Raw genomic sequence first — 20110 nt, 5'->3', positions numbered from 1 at the left:
ATTGAGCCAAAGTTAATACAATATAAACAGGTACTCTATGAGAACCCTGCACAGGTCGATTTTTGTAGGTGACAGGTGGTGGTTCGAGTTATGGAAGTTCGACTGTGAACATCTCACAGGGAGAACAGAACAGCTCGGGGAACCCGAAGAGCGGTGGCAGCAGGCACGAAGAACCTTACTCACTGAAAACGGATTCGAACAGCTGGTCGAGATCGGGCACAGATCGATCGATCGAACGTTGGATCGATCGGACCGAATGGGATCGGATCGGATCGGTGGAGGCACTTGTTGCGTGGTTGGTGGTTCTCCGTGATATCGCCTCCCATCGTGAGCGCCGACGGTCGTGCCAGTGCGACTGTGTGCGTGAGTGCCGAGCGGTCGGGCGCTGGTGTGTGTGCGTGTGTGTGTGCGTTGGGCTCGGCTCAGCATTTCCCCCATTCAAAAAAACGGAGCGACTCAGTCTTTGACTAAGCGTCGCAGTTGTCGCAACCAAGAGACGCCATCAGGGATCGCGGAGGAGCTCTGAGATCGCAGTTCGGAGATCTGGGATTCGGTTGCGGGCTCGGTCAATCCGGAACAGACTGTCCCTGGCCACGGCTTAGATCTGTCGCTGTGTTTACCACTAATATTTTACTAGACCATTAAACGGATCGTAGGCAACCAACGAAAACAACAAAGTCCAAGAGTGCAATTTCTGTCTGTGATTATGGGTTTCTATTGTTTTCCACATACCAGAAACTACGATTAGCTGAAGCTTTAAGTAATGACAACAATAAATGTGCAATGTAATAATCCAAAATGATGCAACATCTAAATATTTGTAAAATACTTAAAAAGTGATAATAAAAGCATTTGCAATGCAATGCTATTAAACATGCCTATAAGTCGGATCTAGCCTGCAGAGTATCTAAACTTTTTGGATTTAAAACAGATCACATTTAAACGGTAAGTACTTTCTTATAGTAGCATTAGAATGTTCTATTATTCCGCTTTTAGGCTTTTCGTTTACTATAATAAAACTTTGGAACTTTAAGGACAGTCCTTTCAGTAATATTTATTTTTCATTTGCCTGCCAGCTGGGTTTATAAAATACAATATTAAGATATTTTCTTACATTTTTCTTAATTTCTAATGATTGTGCCAGTCACCATAGAACTTTTTAGGTCCAGTTAATTTCTTCTCACATATAAAATTCCATGGAATTTTTTAATATTTGATTAAATATTTACACTACCGAGACGGCGGCAGCAGCTCGGTTAATCATAAAATGAAATATGGCTAAAATGAAACTGAATCGAACTTCAAAAAGTATAGGTATAAATGGAAATGTATCCGAGTGTGCGTGCATGTATCTTGGAAAATAAATCGTGTTATACTTCGGCAAACAAACGCATTAAATTGCAATTAGCCCCTCAGCTCTCCACTTCTCTTCTCACGCCGTGTTGAAGTCATTTTTTATTTATTTATTAATTTTTTCTCCATTATTATTTCATATTTATCAGCGAGCACGAGCGTTCTCAAGTGTAACGCAAAAAGAAGAAATAATAATAATAATTTTTGATGATTTTCTTTTGTTATCAATTATGTGAGAGAGCTTCAAGTTCATTATCATCATTAAAAAAGCGTCATCAGCTGGTGGAGCTTCTCCTCCGTTGTTATTTCATCTGGCAAATATCAGATTTTAAATTTAATGAATACCTGCTCGGATGGGGTTTTGGGAGCAGTGGTTGAAAGGTTATTTCTTTTCATTTTAATTTGTTAGTAACCTCTACGCGCCAACTTTCCACTTGTCAGATTTTTAGTAATAATATAACTTCAAGATGTAAATCTTTGAGATTGAATTTAATGCTCAATTTCCTACCAATTTCAAGCGGTTTTCATGCCAAAGATTCACTGTACCTGTCACTTTTTTTTGAGTGTTATATAAATATCTTTTTAACCCGAAACCCCACGCGAGCTTACGCAAATTTGATGGCATTTCGCGACATGTTCTGCGATCACATTTCACCTTCCTTTTTCGATTGGATTTCGATCGATTTTGGCAAAGTTTGCTGAGGCATCAGGAATGAATGTCGGGTGTTGGGCCAAATTAAATTCTGCTTTCGGCGTCCGACTGTCCACTGGCACTGAAAAGCCGGAATAGAAGAAGAAACCCGAGTTAACATAATAATTAAACGTAAGTGCGACTGGGCCTGCACACGTTGCCAAAAAACCCACGACGACAGGCCACAAAATGTGACACAATCCAAAAAAAAAGTGAAATAATTTACAATTTTTTTTGTCTGCAGATTTTTTTGCAAAATAAACAAGTTTGTGTTTTCGTCAGAATTTACATACATCTATATATGCCGATTGATTCTTAGCTCGTTATTTATTCGTGGCTATTTTTATTGGCACATTTTGTCACATTTATGCAAATCGCATCGAATCAAGAACCCGCCGAAAAAATGGCCCAAAAACTCGGGCCGCTGCGCAGTTACAGAAGACCCGAGCTCAGCTCAAACGCTTGGCGATCCGCAGAGCCAGACATCAGCAGATTATGTCACCTGGGCCCCCACACCCGTGTGGCCATATAGCCATATAGTGCACACGACAAGACATCGCCGGGGCTTCATGGTCACGGCCATCGACAAACGGGAAACTTGGCTTAACAATTTCTTTCCTCGGTCAGCTGTTTCCCACCTCCTTCTCTTGCCAAAAACAGAGGTACGAAAAGAGTCAACAGAGAGCGACTTACACGGAAAAAATTTAGGATAACATGTGTCATATATTTATAAAAAAGTTTGAAAACGAATGACGTTGATATAAAACTTTATAGCTCTGGATATAGATAGATAGATAGATCCTTTCATAATTTCTTTTGGATGGTATTAAGATAGAGTCAATATAATTGAAATTGGGATGATAGTAGAATATGAATATCAAATAATATAATGTAATAATAATAAATAGTATTAATATATGTTGAAATAATCCTTAATTCTAACATATTTTCTGTGTATCCAATGTCTTTGCTTTGGTTATAGCCAAGTTCAATGTACGGCCAACGATCTGCAAACGACGAGCGACAAAGTAAGCCTCGCAAATAGAAATAGAGAAATGTTCTCATTAGATTTTTGCCGTTTTGCCACTTTGCAGAAAGCCGGGTAGAAGCCACGAACCAAACTTGCTTTCCATACCGGAGCCCGCTGAAAACAGTCTTATGTTAGAAAGGCATTAGAAGCAGTTTGGGCTAAAGAAAAGTGAAAGAACTCAAGTGATATGAAGTCAGATATCTAAGCAGATATCTCCAATTACATATCGAAAAATCCAATATTTACTATCTTTCCATCTAAGTAAAAAACCATATGTTGCATAACCCCTTCCTATATTTTCTCTCCTACAAAAATTCTTTTAAATTCTCGGTTACCAAAAAGTCACGTCATTTACGAGCCCATAAATTTCGATTTCTAGTATATAATTTTTGTTGTGGTAAACAAAAAGCGTTAATGACTCCAGAACCAAATAGTCAATAAGAAAGAAACGAAAAAAAAAATCGAAATTTTTATTTGCGTCTTAACCCAGTTAGGCGGGCTGAAGAAACGACTTCCAGAAATTGTGAAATTCCAAAATCAAAACAGAGCGTCGAAGAAAACACAAATACGAGAAAGAACTTTCCCATCGTTTCTCGTTTTACATAATAATCGGTTACATAATATGCTTTCTACCCAGCGCTGAGTGCTTTCTTCTCCTTCTTTTGGCCTGGAGCTGGGAGCTGGTTTCCAAGCCGGTTTTGGCCAGCTGCTATACCTTTTGCCTGCTTCTAACGCAACTCTAACGATGAGAACGGCGTGGAGTTGTGAGCCGCGAGTGGATCCCATCTGCATATTAATCAGAGAGTAAGCCGGAGAATGGGGCCGGAGCAGAGGGGAATTCGCAAGAATTCTTATTAAAAAGCGAGTTTGTGTTTTTGTTGTTCTAAGCACGTTGGAAAAGTGAGAAGCGCATAGAACGGCGCACGCGTCGCGCTGAGAAGCGATCTCATGATGAGATGAGGAAGTGATTAAGCCCCCAAGAAGGAAGTGCTCGCCTCAGATGTCTGTGATTTGTATTTCCAGTTTATTTTCTTCTTTCTGTTCTCTATTTTTGCACAGGCCTATCGGTCCGCGAATTTGCATTAATGGATAGATTTGCCACACCTCTCCAGCCGAATCTCAGGCACATTGCCATGCGAGTGGCGTCACGTAGATAAAGATATTACTTACCTGGGCCCGAAGACTTATACTTCTTATCTGGCCCCCCGATTCTTTTGCAAATACCATTTTTCGGTAGCCCAAAGTCAGAGTGAGGTTTTCTATTCGTATTCCGTATTTATTTGCCAAGCGATCGTGTGGCTGTGCTGTTGTGTGCTTAGGGCAAATATTAGAATCGATCATCTATCAGTGGTTTCTTGATTCTGTTTTCTTGTGTTTGACTGGGCCATTCATTAATCACTCCGAGCAGGTAACCCCGTCAGGTTTCAATCGATTCCAGCTTATTTGTATAGTTTTTTATATCCGGTTAGCAATAGGAAAATTGAAAAAGGTCTTGATTGGAAAAGGTCTAATAAGAACGGGGAGAAACAAAAATAAAACCTATAAGAAAGTAATATCATTCCTATTTTGGTTTTCCTAGAAAGAGATTTTTAGATATGAGTTGCCTCAGAACACTGTAGATTAGGGTAGGTCTTCTTTCGCTTTGTTTTTTTTTTAATTAAATTATCGGGCTTAGTTTTGAAATGCTGTTGCTAAATAAATTAAAAATTAATTCAAAATGGAAAGTTTTTAACTTCCTCTAAATTTGAATTTGGCGTTCTATGAAAGAGGAATAACTGCTCTATTGGTTGCGGAATTTTACAATTATAAAACCAATTTAGCTATTCCTTAATTAACATCGCATTCGATAGACATTTGCAATCTTGCGAAATTCGCAACACAATCGTTACACACAATTTTCGGCTATTAACCTTGAACTTTATCACGCCTGTTCGGCTATTATCTTATCTGGTGTGAAAACCCATAAAGCGTGTTTCTTTCTGCCAGACATTTATTTGCCTTGCAGAATAGCCAAAAAAAAACCTGAGAACCAAGAACCGAGAACAAAGTGTTATCGCCTGTTGGCAATAATAATGCAAAACCGATGATCAGCTGGGCGACTGGTGGCCAAGAGAGCTATATAAAGCCAAATTCGAATTAGTCGACCGGTTGGCATCGATTGGAAACGAAAGGCCAGACTTCAATTAAAGGCCTAGTATCGCTGGGGAGCATTAGCATAAGTGCCTCTAAAGTGGATCAAGTCAGTGAGACCCAGAATTCTAATTGCAGCGCCCCATGGTAATGGCCGTGATACTGTTGCTGGCCCTGGCACTTGTACTCGGCTGCTACTGCGCTCTCCATCGGCACAAATTGGCGGAGATCTACCTCCGGCCGCTCCTCAAGGACACGCCGCTGGAGGATTGCTACCATGCTGCGCCGATCGAGCCGGAGGCGCCGCGGAAGCGGAAGCGTGGCATCTGGGACATCCCCGGGCCGCAGAGGATCCCCTTCCTGGGCACCAAGTGGATATTCCTGCTCTTCTTCCGCCGCTACAAGATGACCAAGCTGCACGAGGTATATGCGGGTAAGACACTAGCTAAGGAAATCATTAATTCTAGTTAAGGCAGATCTCAAAGATATTCCTGGTGCTAAGCAGTATATAAAAGATTTTTAAAGATTAGGACCACAAAACAAACACATATTGGTTTTAAAGCTTCTTTTTGCAAACTTCCTGAACCGTCAATTTTTCGGACAAGATATTTAATAGAAATCGTGTAGAAGATAGGAATAATAACAAATACTGAGTTTTTTAGACACTAAAATATACTGTCATATGAATTTTTGAAATGCTATGTTCTAGATCTCAACAGGCAATATGGTGACATAGTGCTGGAGGTGATGCCCTCCAATGTGCCCATTGTGCACCTGTACAACCGCGAGGATCTGGAGAAGGTGCTGAAGTACCCCAGCAAGTATCCCTTTCGACCTCCCACCGAGATCATCGTGATGTATCGCCAGTCGCGACCGGATCGCTATGCCAGTGTGGGCATTGTGAACGAACAGGGACCCAATTGGCAGCGTCTTCGATCCTCCCTGACCTCCAGCATTACATCTCCCCGGGTTCTGCAGAACTTCCTGCCCGCCTTGAATGCGGTTTGCGATGATTTCATGGAACTGCTGAGATCTAAGCGGGACCCGGAGACCCAAGTGGTTCCCAATTTCGAGGATCTGGCCAATCTGATGGGCCTGGAGGCCGTCTGCACCTTGATGTTGGGCCGGCGGATGGGCTTCCTGGCCGTGGACACCCAACAGCCGCAGAAGATCGGCCAACTGGCCGCTGCTGTCAAACAGCTCTTCATCTCCCAAAGGGACTCGTACTACGGTCTGGGTCTGTGGAAGTACTTTCCCACCAAAACGTACAGGGAGTTCGCCAAGGCCGAGGACTTGATCTATGAGTAGGTATAGGTACGGTCTGCCTTTCTATTCCCATCTAACAAATATTGCTTTTAAACCAGTGTGATCTCCGAGATCATCGACCACGAGCTGGAGGAGCTCAAAAAGTCGGCTGCCTGCGAGGACGACGAGGCCTCTGGCTTGAGGAGTATCTTCCTCAATATTCTGGAGCTCAAGGATCTTGATATTAGGGACAAGAAGTCGGCTATTATAGACTTTATAGCTGCGGGCATAGAAACTGTGAGTGCCTGATCCTGGATTTGAAAAGGACTTTCTTTGAAATAATTTTGATTTTTTAGTTAGCCAACACCTTGTTGTTCGTGCTGAGTTCTGTTACTGGGGATCCTGGGGCCATGCCTCGCATCCTCAGTGAATTCTGCGAGTATCGGGATACGAACATCCTGCAGGATGCCCTAACAAATGCCACTTACACGAAGGCCTGTATACAAGAGTCCTACAGACTGAGGCCCACCGCCTTTTGCCTGGCCAGGATATTGGAGGAGGACATGGAGCTCTCGGGCTATTCGCTAAGTGCAGGGGTGAGCTTATTTTTCTTTACTATTAAAATACTTTAAAGCTAGAATTTCTTATATATCCGTTCCTTCTTATCCGTAGACCGTGGTTCTCTGTCAGAATATGATCGCCTGTCACAAGGACAGCAACTTCAAGGGAGCCAAGCAGTTTACCCCCGAGCGTTGGATTGATCCTGCCACGGAGAATTTCACGGTGAATGTGGATAGTGCCAGTATTGTGGTGCCCTTCGGAGTGGGTCGCAGATCGTGTCCGGGAAAGCGTTTTGTGGAAATGGAGGTAGTGCTGCTGCTAGCTAAGGCAAGTATCTGTATCTCAAGATGGGAAGGGATCCCTAAAATAACCTTCGTATTTCTATATATTTCTCAGATGGTCCTGGCCTTCGAAGTGAGTTTCGTGAAGCCCCTGGAAACGGAATTCGAGTTCCTGCTGGCCCCCAAAACTCCGCTCAGTCTGAAGCTCAGCGATCGGGTATTTTGATCGTGGGTTTTACAGAAAACTGATCAAGAAACACTGCCTACCCTCAGGCGTTATGTATCAAATACAACTATCTAGCTAGGAACTGAACCACTAAGTGAAACTAATGTAAAATATGCTTAGGACTCTATACATATCCATATATATCATTATATACTGTATACCCCTGATGAGCCAGAATCAGCAGCCTAGTCCTGTGAAGCAATCAAGAGAAGAGCAACCAATCAAAATAATTTTACAAATTTATGCTGACTGGATATTATGTATATACAATTGTCAAGTTCTGTTGTAATTACTTAGTTATCGTATCTTATTATAGCTATTGTTAGACTTAGATAGTAAGTAGCAGCAATTGTTTTTGAGAGTTCTGTAAACGGAAAGACTGTGTTTAAGTTTTGTTTTCCATGATTTTAACAGTTTTAAATAGTTTCTGTAAATAGTTTGGAAAATGTGTGGCTCAACTCGTGTACAGCCTAACATTATTTGTATTTATTCAAGTGTTTCCACTGCCTACGTTTTTATTTCATCTCTATATCTGTGAATATTTTTGTTAAAAGAGAAATAATATTCAAACGAATTGAATTGAAATTAAACAAAATCAAAAGTTAAAAACAAAATTACAAGTGTGTTAAAGACTATTGGAGTTTTCTAAAAGTGTGATATAATATAATATACTTTTAATAATATACAAAAATCTGGGAAATTCTGTCCGTTCTAAGAGAAGCTTTGGTTTGTGTCATGGCTAACATAACAGGGAAATTTCATAAGACTGTTTTACAGTCGCGTCCCCCAAGCCGAGTTTGTTGCTAAAAATACCCCTTTTCGAAAATTCTAAAATTTTTAACACCAAACTAAATAGAGCATTTCAGGCTTAAACAAAAACCGAAATTGGTTTACTTTGAATGCCATGCAGGTGTTACTTTGTATCTGCCATAAAGTTATTTGAAAAAGTCGATTCGAACCCCGCTCTTCGGGGCTCTCTTAGCCCGCACCACTCTCTTCCGCTTGGGGCTGTGGCCATAGAGCTCGTTTGGCGGGCTTTGGAACGGTTTGGTTTCGGCTTTGGGTTCAGGTTACAACAGTTGTCGTTGGCGTGTCGTCGGTTTCAGAGCGTTTCGAAAACCCAGTTTCCGCTCCAAGTCGCAGTTCGAACTGAAACATCAAAAACTATCTGGCGCGCGTGAAAAAATTCATTAACTTATTTGTGTACTTAGTGTGAGATATAACTCGAAAGCTAACCCACAACATTTGGCCGCACTTGTGTTCTGCACCCCCCTGCAATCTCAACAGAAATTTGAAAAATGTAATACAATAACCCAAGCAAACAAGGAAAAACCAAATTAAAAATAACATCTAAAACCAGTTTGTCGTTTGCTCGGCAGTAAATAATGTTTAGAAGAGATTGGAAATGCACTGATCATACAAAAAGAAACTAAACTTTGGCTTCCGTCACAGATACGAATCTCCCTCGGAGATCTCCCGAGGCGATGGAGTCTGTGAGATCGGAGGGCCCCACCCAGAGCTAATTGTACAATAAACAAGCATAACAGCTACGCCAGCAAGACGATCGCTGTACTTTGTTGTTATTGTTAGACATGCTAATTTTGCACCATATACACACACAACAACAACAACTACAACAACACTGGCTAACACAAATTAGTTTGTTTAATGTGACTCACTGACAATTTTCTCACCGTCAACGCGGCCCCTCCCCTTTGATGCAGCTTTAATTAGGTGACAAATACCGGGGTTCATGCAATGAGAAAAAATATCTTAAATGGGCTTCAAACAATCAGGTTGAGTTTTGAAAATACGCAAATAATGGGTTCAACAGTTTGGGATACCTTTTGAAAGTAACATTTATACTTATAGATAATAAAAATGCCCACCCAACCAGAAGATTACTACTAATTACAATCAAAAACATGATGCAAAGTAAATAATAGCTTTATTTTACATAATTTTTAAAAAACCATATAATATTAAGAATAGGTAAATCAAAATACTGCCAAATTGTCAAACCTCTGAACCCATTTGGTTTATTCTAACACTCAATTACAATTTGGAAACCGAACCCTTTCAATCCAGTTCCAATATCCTCTGTAGACACTGACCTTCAGTGACACGCCCGACACGTCACATTTACAGACAGAACACGGCGACTGTAACCCCAGCTCACCCATGGGAAAATCCCGACGAGCCCTGGCCAATTGCTTTGGCATTGAATTCGCCACCAACCCCCAAGAGAGCCGCCCGGAAAACTCCCCCAACAGCAACTACCACAATAGATCCCTACCCAACCCTACAGTATCGCAAAAACTTGCATGTTTAGGGCTAAACCAAAGTATAAGTTAGTAGCGGAAAGTGGAGGGGGGCGGAATGGGGTCACAAGCAATAACAGTGGCAACCATTGCCAAGAATATACAAAATAATTGCAAAAATGCAGGCACGTTGAGATACTGGGCCTTAAAATACCCATTAAAATGGGTTGTTTATGAAAGTCAGGTCATAAAAAATAAGCCAACTTAGTTAAACACTTATTGAAAATAAAAAGGTTTGGACAACGATCTATATTTCCTTTTTTTAAAATAAAGAACATTTTATCAAACATTTTTTTAAAAATTAAATAATTTTAAAGGTTTTTAGTTGGTATTTATTTTTGGAGCGATAGAAAATAACGTATAAAGGGTATAAAAAAGTAGTTTTAAATAATACAAAGTTTTTATAAGAAATACACCCTTTCAAAATGGTATTACCCATGTTAGGAAAATGCAGCTGGGAAATTGCGAACTGCCCTGCACTGGGAGAGCAAAAGAAAACTAAGGCGATGACCAAGTACAGTAGGCGCCTTATACATATATGCATTTTTTGTGCTGGCCCTCTCACTCCCCCATCGCCCGTCCCACTCGGTCTCGCCTGCAACCAGTTTGCCGTTGTGCACATCAATGCAAGTGTGAGGGGGAGGCAGGCCGCCCATGGGGGGGCAACAAGGGGGCGGCAGAGGCTCAAAACGAGTTTTGTTGCATTTTTCAATTGCCCAAGACTGCGATTGAAAGATGAGAGATACAGATGATATGCACGGCTCTTTGGCTCGCTGGCTTACAGGAAATCGCAAATGGGGGCTAATTAAGCTGGCCAAGTGGGGATTGCTTCGGCACATTCTTGAGACGGAATCTAAGAACCAAAACAAAAACGGATAGCCGAGAACAACAACAAGTCATTGACCCACAACTCAGACCAGTTGTAGGGCTGCTTGGTAGGAAAAAAGTCCCTTTTGAGCCTGAAAGCGAAACGAGGTTAACCCACAGTGCTGGCCACGAAATTGGGCCCACCTTCTGAGAGCGAAAATCCTCTCCGAACTACGCAGGTGTGGCAGGTAGCCTCTCTTAGCCAAGTTCTCTCTTAGCCAAAACAAGTTTTCTTAGCCAATTCGTTTTGTTTACCTTTTTTTATTTGTGCTTCGTGGCTTGTTGCGTGTGTTTTGTTTGGTTTCTGCTTTTTGGGCTTTCTTCTTCTAAGCGCCGCCGAGAAAAACTTGTTTTTTTTTTGGTTCAGCGGGGTGGTGAAGAGGTGTTCGAGTGTGGGCCAAAACGTGAGGCACTCGTTAGCAGCAACACGCAAACAGTTAAGCACTGAAATTCCAATCTTAAGAGCCGCAAACCCGAAAATTAGTGAGGTGGTTTCATGGAGGGGATATGGACTTAAGGGCGATTGGAATGACATGGAACTAAAATTATTACCTATATGATATTTAAGTCCTAAAAATATTATGAAAGGTATTTTTAAAAAACTATTAATTTTTATAAACTACTTTATTAAGGTTTGCAATTAGGAATGTGACTATATTTCCTAATATTAATATAATATTAATATTAATATTAATAATTCTTAAAAAAACACATTTCCAGATGATTTTTTGTAAACAAGTTCAAAGGTACAGTGGTGTTATTTAAATAGCACCCTCTAGTTATAGTTTGTATACCTTTTTTAGTAGTTTCCTTACCTAATGGTTGTTTACCTTTGCAACCAGAACCTAGACACTAAAATGACTATTACCACCAAGCCCACAATCTGCAATAAGGGAGTGTCTTGGGCCCATTTTATCTTTCCCTTTCCAATTCTTCTTGCAGCTCTTTCTCTTCCCCCACCCCTTTCCATTTTCCCCCTCCTCCGCAGTGAAAGTTATGCGTGACCCTTTTTTAGGGTTTGAGTTGAGTTTCCAGTTTCATTTCCAGTTGGAGTTGTTTTTTCTGGTTTTCCACTTGCATTTTAATTATTGTTTATGGGGTTACGCTTCCCGGGGTTAACTAGCACAATTTTATCCCCCATTTTCTGTACGTGCCTTCGGCTCATATTGGGCTGTTTTGCTTTGTTCTTTGTGTGATGCAATTAGCTTCAATCATTGAGGGGAACCTCATTCTGGAGCCATGGAGTGGTTCCATTGTTGGTTATGAAGTGGAGATCCAATTCCCCACTTTTTATACCCTAAGCGATGACACTGGAAAATTCAAAATCCTCAGCGGAATTTGAAATGGCTGGTCATTTTTTTTAAATATATAAACATATTTTACTTTAACTAACACAGTAGAAGAACTAAAATAAACGCAACTCATTTTTTCTGTTTTTGAGTTTATTATATTGAGATTTAAAAAAAAAATATTTTAGTGTCCAAAAGAAACCTAACTCAAATATTTAGAGTTTTAATGTTTAATAAGGATAAGGCTTTTGTCAAAATCATTATGTGAGAAAACTTTTTTAACCAAAAGTGACGATAAATTTTTGAGCCCATATTCACCTTGATTGAGAATGTCAAAATATGCTAGTGTTTCTGAGATGGAAGCTTTTCAAACTACACTTTTTTTACAGTCTAGTCTAGCCTGCCTAGAGTAAACACCTCTATATAGAGGTGGTCTTAGGATCCCACAGCGGTGACAATTGGGCGACAGTAGCCTTTGTCGGTTCGTTATTAAGATTGAAAATAATGGAATTATAGATGAAGTGTCACAAGCGAGCGATTATAGTTGAGTTTTATTATTCATAAGAATTTTTGATGCGTACTCACGTAGGCTGCTCGCATTCCCAGGGCGAATTTGGTATGCATCTCGGCACCTCGCAGGCGAATTGCCTCCATATGTCCGTAGCTACAAACCCCACCCAGAAGACCCACACACCCAATTAGATGAGATCATCGCAGAATGTGCCCTTAATCAATTTGGTCTGCAGCTGGATGTATTTCATGTGGGAGACCTTCGGCCATCAATTGACACAAATCCACAACCGAACGTAGATTGTTCAGTTCTACTTGTTTGCACGCTCCACCGAGCATCCAATAACAAATATCCGATAACCCAGAGACGGAGGCCAAATACGGGCATTAGCCCGACTTTAACTGAACACTAAAAACCAAAATTGAAGATTCCGTTTCTTCTGTAGGTCGAGAACGTTTCCAACACACTCTGCAAAATGAGTTACTTGCGATCGATAGGTACATATACAAAGAATCTTATTCCCATCGTATCTTCGCCCCGAGCAAATGCCAAAGTGCCCGAAATAACAATTGAAATAAAAGTAGAATTAATTAATTGATTGTTTAATTGTCCGGTGCAGAAATCTCACGCGTCGAAATGTCGCCGGCTGATGATAATTCCTTTGCCACAACCAATGGCAACAAAAAGGCCACCTACACGCTAATATGCATTAAAATTGTGGAACTGGTAAGTCATTTGATTTAAAAAAATAACATTTTGCTAAAATTTCAACACAGTGATTACTATTCGGTAGAGTCGCACATAAAAATGGGCAAAATTTTGAACCTCTTTAAAAGGCTATATTTTAACGTAGAACCATAAAGAATTCAATCACAAACTTAGAATGGTATACCACATTAAAATCTGACTACAATTACTCAAGTTTTGGATTTCGAAAGTTCAGTTTTGGGTACTAATTCGGAAAGCCTTGGAAAAACAAAACAAATCGAACATGAAAAAGGGCTACATTTTTGACCCTTTTTTAAAGGGTATATTTTAAGGTACAACTTTAGAGAATTCGATCACAAGCTCATAAAGGTATCCCACATGGGAATCGGAATACAATTACTCAAGTTAAGGAATTTGAAAGTTCAGTTTTGGGGTCCTATTTGGAAAGCCCTTGAAAAAACAAAAAAAATGAACATGAAAATGGGCTAAAATTTGGACTCTCTTCAAAAGGGTATATTTTAAAGTAGAAAATCAGAGAATTCGATCACAAACTCATAAAGGTATCCCACATCTGAATCGGACTACAACAACTCAAGTTATGGAATCTGAAAGTTCAGTTTTGGGGTCCTATTTGGAAAGCCCTTGGAAAAACAAAAAAATCGAACATGAAAATGGGCCAAAATTTTGACCTTCTCTTAAGGGTTATATTTTAATGTAGACGGTTATAGAATTCGATCACAAGCTCATAAAGGTATCCCACGTTAAAATCGGAACACAATAACTCAAGTTATGGAATCTGAATGATCAGTTTTGGGGTCCTATTTGGAAAGCCCTTGAAAAAACAAAAAAAATGAACATGAAAATGGGCTAAAATTTGGACCCTCTTCAAAAGGGTATATTTTAATGTAGAATTTTAGAGAATTCGATCACAAACTCATAAAGGTATCCCACATCTGAATCGGACTACAATAACTCAAGTTATGGAATCTGAAAATACAGTTTTGGGGACTTATTCGGAATTCCTTGGAAAATACATAAAAACCTAACATGAAAATGGGCTAAAATTTGGACTCTCTTCAAAAGGGTATATTTTAAAGTAGAAAATCAGAGAATTCGATCACAAACTCATAAAGGTATCCCACATCTGAATCGGACTACAACAACTCAAGTTATGGAATCTGAAAGTTCAGTTTTGGGGTCCTATTCGGAAAGCCGTTGGAAATACTAAAAAATCGAACATGAAAATGGGCTAAATTTTTGACCCTCTTCAAATGGGTATATTATAATGTAGAACTTTAGAGAATTCGATCACAAACTCATAAAGGTATCCCACGTTAAAATCGGAACACAATAACTCAAGTTATGGAATCTGAATGATCAGTTTTTGGGTCCTATTTGGAAAGCCCTTGAAAAAACAAAAAAAATGAACATGAAAATGTGCTAAAATTTGGACCCTCTTCAAAAGGGTATATTTTAATGTAGAACTTTAGAGAATTCGATCACAAACGTATAAAGGTATCCCACATCTGAATCGGACTACAATAACTCAAGTTATGGAATCTGAAAGTTAAGTTTTGGGGACTTATTCGGAATGCCTTGGAAAAACAAAAAAATCGAACATGAAAATGGGCTAAAATTTGGACCCTCTTCAAAAGGGTATATTTTAATGTAGAATTTTAGAGAATTCGATCACAAACTCATAAAGGTATCCCACATCAAAATCGGAATACTGCAACTTAAGTTATGGAATCTGAAAGTTCAGTTTTGGGGTCTTGTTCGAAATTTGGAAATCAAAAAAATCAAACATGAAAAAGCCCTAAAATTTTGACCCTCCTTAAAAAGTTATATTTTAATGTAGAGCCCTAGAGAAATTTATCACAAACTCATAAAGGTATCACACATCAAAATCCGACTACAATTACTCAAGTTATAGAATTCGAAAATGCATTTTTCGTGTAACAAAATCTTTAAAAAAGTCTTAAACTTAAAAAATGTTCAATATAAACTGTCAAACTAATTTTTGGTTTTAAATAGTGCCTGCTGATATGCTGCCTTGGTCTGATCGACGAGCCGGCCACCAACTCTCATCTGCGGGTTTTCGTTACACCCCGAGTAGCTGCCCTTTGCTATGTGACCTTTGGTGCCCTGACCATTTACACTGCCATCTATCTGATAATGGCGCTCTTTGGTGATCTGTGAGTCAAAACCGAAATTAAACTCTATTGTTACTTACAATATGCTTACCTTACCAACAGGACACCCTGGCGAACGGCTACTCTGTGGAACCTGGTTGCATTCGTCCTGTTCGTGGCCGTGACCGCTCTGCTCTTCCGGGACTGGTCCACCACCAAGGATCGCAACTACTGGCACCCGAATATGCATCGTTTGGACCTTGTGATGGCTTCCGCCTCGATTGCGCTGGTCACCTCGCTGGTCTTCCTGCTGGACATTCTCATCACCATCCGTTTCGGCGTCCATGGCGACTTGGAATGACCTGGTCGATCCCGCGAAGTTTGGCGGAACAGAGGAATCCACCTCACTCTCGCCTAGCGTGGACTGTAATATTTACAGCTCCATCTTAGTCGTAAGACCCCGTTCACATCCCCGTCCCCCAGCTAATTGTAATCCCACGAGAAAACATCTGAATTGCCATCATCGAATCGAAAATGTACAAAAACGACGTCCGAGGAGGTTTAAAGTTCTTTGCGCATCGCCTGCCCTGTTTTGTTTTTTTTTGTAAGCTTAATACATTGAGCATCACGAACGTTTTATCTAATCCAATTAATATGTAAGATCCAACACAAATAAATTTTGTACGACCGAATATTTTCACAAATAAAAAAAAGTATCTTTCTATTTTCTACTGAAACGGTTGAATGAATAAAAAAAATATAATTTTATGTGTTATTGATACTTTAGGGTCTTATTATGTACAAGTAGAAACATTAACGAAAAAAGATCCTTTAACTGTTAACAAGGCGAAACAATGCGTTGTGATGAAATTATGCGGCGGGCAGAACGAGCTATTTGAAGTCACTTGGACTTGATGAAGTATTTATCAATGTCCTGATCGTTGTTGATCATCTGCAGACCATGGAAGGTCTCCTTGATGTAGCACTTGCCTGCGTCGCCATCACCTAGAATCGAATGATTAACTTTAGGGGTTCTCACAGACAGTTTCAATACCATACCCAAACTTCCATCGCAAATGCGCTGAGTGAGCAATTTTGCCAGGGCTTTGAAAAGTTCTTTGGTGGCTATTTTTCGTTTATAGTAGGGATTGAGCCACTGCACCACATTTTTGCTGACATCGTTCTTTTGCTGGTGCTTTTCAGGCTTGGCGTCCTTATGCGAACTTCTCTTCGATTCGGATTCCCGCGCATCCTTCTTCTGCGCTGAAGAGTCTAATGGGGTTGGCCCCTTTTCTCTCTTTGAGTCTGAGGATGCTTCCTTGGGGTCCTTTCCACGGGAAACCATATCTTTTGGATGCTTTTCTGATTCTTTGGGGTCAACCCTACTAGATTTTAAATCCCTGATCTCCGATTTTGCCTCTTTTGGCTTTTCCTTGTGAGATTTTCTTTCACGGTCTGTTTTTTTCTCAGAATCCTTTTTAACGTCTTCCTTTGTCTCCTTACTTACTAATTTATTTTCCTTGACTTCGTTTTTGTCCAAACTCTTTTCTTTAAGTTTGTTCATTTCCAACATTTCTCTTGCTGAAACAAAACCTAGTGTTTCATGTTTGTTATTTACTTTCTCCCTCTTTTCCTCATTCTTAACCTTGTTTTTCTCCAACATTTCTCTGGCAGAAATGAATCCAATAGAATCAGACTTATTTTCGGACTTTTGCTCCTCATCGTCCATAAGACCCATTTCCTCTGTCATGCTGCCTAATTTTTTACCTTTTTCCTCGAGCATTTGCCGAGCAGTTTTGAAACCAACCATTGGTTGTTCCAACTCCTCTTCAGATTCGCTTTTAAAGGTTCCAAAAAGATGCTGCATGCTTGTTGTCGTCTTTTTGGACTCCTTCTCTTTGGGTTGGTGCTGATGTGAAACTCTTTTTCTGCGGTGGGTGTCATAGCTGCCATCGCCATTGGACATCAGTTTGAATTTTCTTTCCCCAATTATGCTGTCCGGCTGGAGTTCCAGTTCAGGATCAGTGCTTACTTCATCTATTGGCTCGTCCTTAACATGCTTGGCAGAAGCTTCCTCAGTTTCATTCTCTTCTATTTCCATTTGACCTTCTTCTGGTTCCTTTTTAATAGCTACACCTTCTCCATCGTTAGATGATTCCGATGGTTCCTCTTTAATCTCTTTTTTGAAGAAGGAGGAAATCGACGTCTGCTTGCTGTTTTCCTGTTTGAATCCTTTTCTTTCTTTTAAGGCTTTTGGTACTTCCTTGAGGCTTTGCGGTCTCTGTTCTTCCAGTTCCTTCAGCTTGCGCTCGAAGTACGCCACACTTCCTCCGGTCCAAACGCCTTTCGAACTCGTTTCCGACTTGGGAACGTAGTCCGCCAAAATAGGCAACAATTGCGTCTTCCCTGTCAGTTGCTTAATGATGGAAATCTGTAAAGTAAAATGTTAGTAATGTTGCCTTTATCGCGTGGGAGCTCGTTTCTTTAACCTCTTTAACTAAGGCATGTCGGTACATATTTGCCACCTTGTTCTGGCGAAACACGTCATATTCCATATCCACTGCTATCGCTTCATAGTCATTATACTTTAGTACACTTCTTGGCTGCTGCTCTGGCTCCTCTTTGCACTTGTCCACATTGGCTTTCAGTGCATCGATAATGGCTGTGAGATATTTCTCCCGATGGGTGGACTGAAGCCCGGCGATTTTCTTTTCGGTGGCTTCCGCCTGTCGGATGCGAGAGATTTGGGCGGCAGTTTCTTGCTCAAGCTGCCGAGCTGCGCTGATTTGTTTTCTTAGCTTGAATTGCTGCTTTATGAAATCCTCAGATTCCCTCTTGGCCTTCTTTGCCATGGAGGAGTGACTCTGGCCGGAATCGTCATCTGAACCGGACTCGCCAGCTGCGTACTCCTGGGCAGCACGTTTTTGTCCAGGACGACCACCTGAACAGGGGAGTAAATAAATAAAATATAGGCTAAAATAAATAAAGGGACTAAACAGCTCACCTTCATAAAGATCTGCGCAGTCCTGCAGCGAAATGTGCGACTTAAAAGTGTCATCCATGCACAATCGATGGAACATCTCCAGCGCCTTCTCCGCTTTCTTGGGATGCTTGCAGACATCACATTGACCATTACAATCGGGAGTAGGATCCCCAAAGAAGTCCGAAAAAAGTTTATGCCTGCAGGTGGTCCGCTCGCAAAACTCGGTGATCTTTTCAAACTGTTTTATAGCCCTCTCCGTGAGCAGCTCCTTATCACCCCGACCCCTCGCTCTGTTGGCATCGTTCTGGAGCAGGAAACGTATACTCTTGACATCTTCACGAGCGTAGTATAACCTGCAGTAGGACTGCAAGCCATCGCGTCCAGCGCGACCTGATTCCTGATAGTAGGCAGCCACATTTTGCGGCACATCCCAGTGGATCACAAACCGCACACTCGGCTTGTCCACACCCATGCCGAAGCTGTTGGTGGCGCATATAATTGGCTGATCGCCCCGCATCCAGGCCTCTTGCACTTCGGTGCGTTCCCCTGTCTTCAGGCCAGCATGATAGGCCACTGCTCCGATTCCCTGTTTGCTAACTCCAATGGCCATTCGTTCCACCTGGTCGCGAGTTCGGCAGTAAACGATTCCACAGCCTCTCTGGGGCTTGGGTTGCTCCTTGAACTCCTTGGGATCGCCCAGACAATGTCTGGCGAAGTCAGCCAGGTGCTGGAAGTCATCCTCAATGGAGTTCTTGTACACAATGTCGTAGAAGAGGTTCTTCCTGAAGCTGGGAGTGCTGAATTGGGCCACAGGCTGGTGGAGATGCAGCTGCTTGTATATGTCCTCCTTGACCTCCCTGGAGGCTGTGGCCGTCAAGGCCAGCCAGGTGACGTCCGGGTACTTGGAACGCAGCTCGCCCAGCTTAAGGTAGTCCGGCCTGAAGTCATGGCCCCACTGGCTGACACAGTGGGCCTCGTCCACCGCAAAGTAGGCCAGCTTCTTGTGCCTATGCAGGGTTTGCAGCAGTTCCTGGAAGAACTTGGTGGCCGCCTGCTCCGGGGTGATGTACAGAAACCTCAGGCTCGTTTTCACGGCCCGCAGATCCATGATGACGCGATCCCTCTCCTTGGTGCTCATCTTCGAGTTGAGTGAGTCCGCAGGCACCTTTAGCTTGGTCAGATGATCGATCTGATCCTTGATCAAGGCCAGAAGGGGCGAGAAAACGATGGTTATTTGGTTCTCGGACATCAGGCCGGGCAACTGGAAGCACAGGGACTTCCCCGAGCCCGTGGGCATCGACACATACACATCCTGCTTTTCTGTGGGGGAATTACGAGAGGTGTTACCTACGAGATTGGGTAAGAATGTGGCCCATATTCACTTTTGACGGCGCACCTCACGGCCCTCTCCTGCAGCTCCGACTTGAATTTCGAGTGGCCGAAGTGCCTTTTCAGCGCCTCGTGCACCGCGCTTTCCTGTGTCATTCCTGGGCCGGTCCTCAAACTGCGTTTTATTTTAAATAAACATTATTTTCCAAAACTCGTTGCCGCCAAAACAGCTGGTTAGCGATGGACAATGCAGGGCAACGGCGCAGCTAGCCGATTAAATAGGCTGTCTCCACTGCCCTTGGAACCATTCACACTGTTGTTTATATGGAAGATATTTGTAAAACTTTTGCAGTTTTTCGGGTTTATTTACCTTGCTTAGTCTGTTTATTTTGCACCTGTAAAAATTCCGCACTTTGAGTTCCTTTTTTACTTATAATATAAATGTTGGAAATC

General features: G+C 41.5%; 3 protein-coding genes across 6 annotated transcripts; 2 read left to right on the top strand and 1 right to left on the bottom strand.

Annotated features, from left to right (window-relative positions):
- The first annotated feature begins 397 nt into the window (after positions 1-397).
- LOC108034509 (ecdysone 20-monooxygenase) lies at positions 398-8131 on the top strand. Of its 2 annotated transcripts, XM_017109430.3 has the most exons (7): positions 448-945; positions 5343-5637; positions 5914-6508; positions 6569-6746; positions 6806-7045; positions 7122-7337; positions 7407-8131. In XM_017109430.3, the coding sequence occupies exons 2-7, from the start codon at positions 5349-5351 to the stop codon at positions 7515-7517; spliced, it is 1629 nt and encodes a 542-aa protein (XP_016964919.1). In that variant the 5' UTR covers positions 448-945; positions 5343-5348; the 3' UTR covers positions 7518-8131. The 2 variants fall into 2 exon arrangements, with proteins under 2 accessions (XP_016964921.1, XP_016964919.1); XM_017109432.3 differs by lacking the exons at positions 6806-7045; positions 7122-7337; positions 7407-8131 and having other exon boundaries at positions 398-945; positions 5914-6512; positions 6569-6702.
- Positions 8132-8580: 449 nt separating this feature from the next.
- Positions 8581-16113, top strand: LOC108035198 (uncharacterized). 3 transcript variants are annotated; one of them, XM_050886703.1, is made up of 5 exons: positions 8581-8729; positions 12951-13002; positions 13125-13231; positions 15248-15408; positions 15469-16113. In XM_050886703.1, exons 2-5 carry the CDS (start codon positions 12981-12983, stop codon positions 15704-15706), a joined length of 528 nt encoding a protein of 175 aa, XP_050742660.1. In that variant the 5' UTR covers positions 8581-8729; positions 12951-12980; the 3' UTR covers positions 15707-16113. The 3 variants fall into 3 exon arrangements, with proteins under 3 accessions (XP_050742660.1, XP_043950748.1, XP_016966182.1); XM_044094813.2 differs by having other exon boundaries at positions 8581-8817; XM_017110693.3 differs by lacking the exon at positions 12951-13002 and having other exon boundaries at positions 8582-8817.
- LOC108035197 (ATP-dependent DNA helicase Q5) lies at positions 16040-19884 on the bottom strand. The gene is made up of 5 exons (XM_017110691.3): positions 19711-19884; positions 18350-19648; positions 17835-18286; positions 16405-17776; positions 16040-16350 (listed from the first exon to the last, which is right to left on the bottom strand). The coding sequence occupies exons 1-5, from the start codon at positions 19811-19813 to the stop codon at positions 16247-16249; spliced, it is 3330 nt and encodes a 1109-aa protein (XP_016966180.1). The 5' UTR covers positions 19814-19884; the 3' UTR covers positions 16040-16246.
- Positions 19885-20110: the final 226 nt, after the last annotated feature.

The sequence above is a fragment of the Drosophila biarmipes genome, chromosome 3L, assembly GCF_025231255.1.
Source record: "Drosophila biarmipes strain raj3 chromosome 3L, RU_DBia_V1.1, whole genome shotgun sequence".
NCBI lineage: Eukaryota > Metazoa > Arthropoda > Insecta > Diptera > Drosophilidae > Drosophila > Drosophila biarmipes.
Note: the sequence above shows the minus strand (reverse complement) of the source record. Positions and strands in the feature narration are given on the sequence as shown.

Bases quoted from the DNA above. Each gene is read 5' to 3' on its own strand.
- LOC108035197 (XM_017110691.3), bottom strand. From the start codon at position 19,813: ATGACACAGGAAAGCGCGGTGCACGAGGCGCTGAAAAGGCACTTCGGC. The intron at 19,649-19,710 runs GTGAATATGGGC...ATTCCCCCACAG, and splicing joins CGTGAGGTGCGCCGTCAAAA to AAAAGCAGGATGTGTATGTG. The intron at 18,287-18,349 runs GTGAGCTGTTTA...TCCCCTGTTCAG, and splicing joins CTGCGCAGATCTTTATGAAG to GTGGTCGTCCTGGACAAAAA.
- LOC108034509 (XM_017109430.3), top strand. From the start codon at position 5,349: ATGGTAATGGCCGTGATACTGTTGCTGGCCCTGGCACTTGTACTCGGC. The intron at 6,509-6,568 runs GTAGGTATAGGT...CTTTTAAACCAG, and splicing joins GCCGAGGACTTGATCTATGA to TGTGATCTCCGAGATCATCG. The intron at 7,338-7,406 runs GCAAGTATCTGT...TATATTTCTCAG, and splicing joins TAGTGCTGCTGCTAGCTAAG to ATGGTCCTGGCCTTCGAAGT.
- LOC108035198 (XM_050886703.1), top strand. From the start codon at position 12,981: ATGAGTTACTTGCGATCGATAG. The intron at 13,003-13,124 runs GTACATATACAA...TGTCCGGTGCAG, and splicing joins GAGTTACTTGCGATCGATAG to AAATCTCACGCGTCGAAATG. The intron at 15,409-15,468 runs GTGAGTCAAAAC...CCTTACCAACAG, and splicing joins ATGGCGCTCTTTGGTGATCT to GACACCCTGGCGAACGGCTA.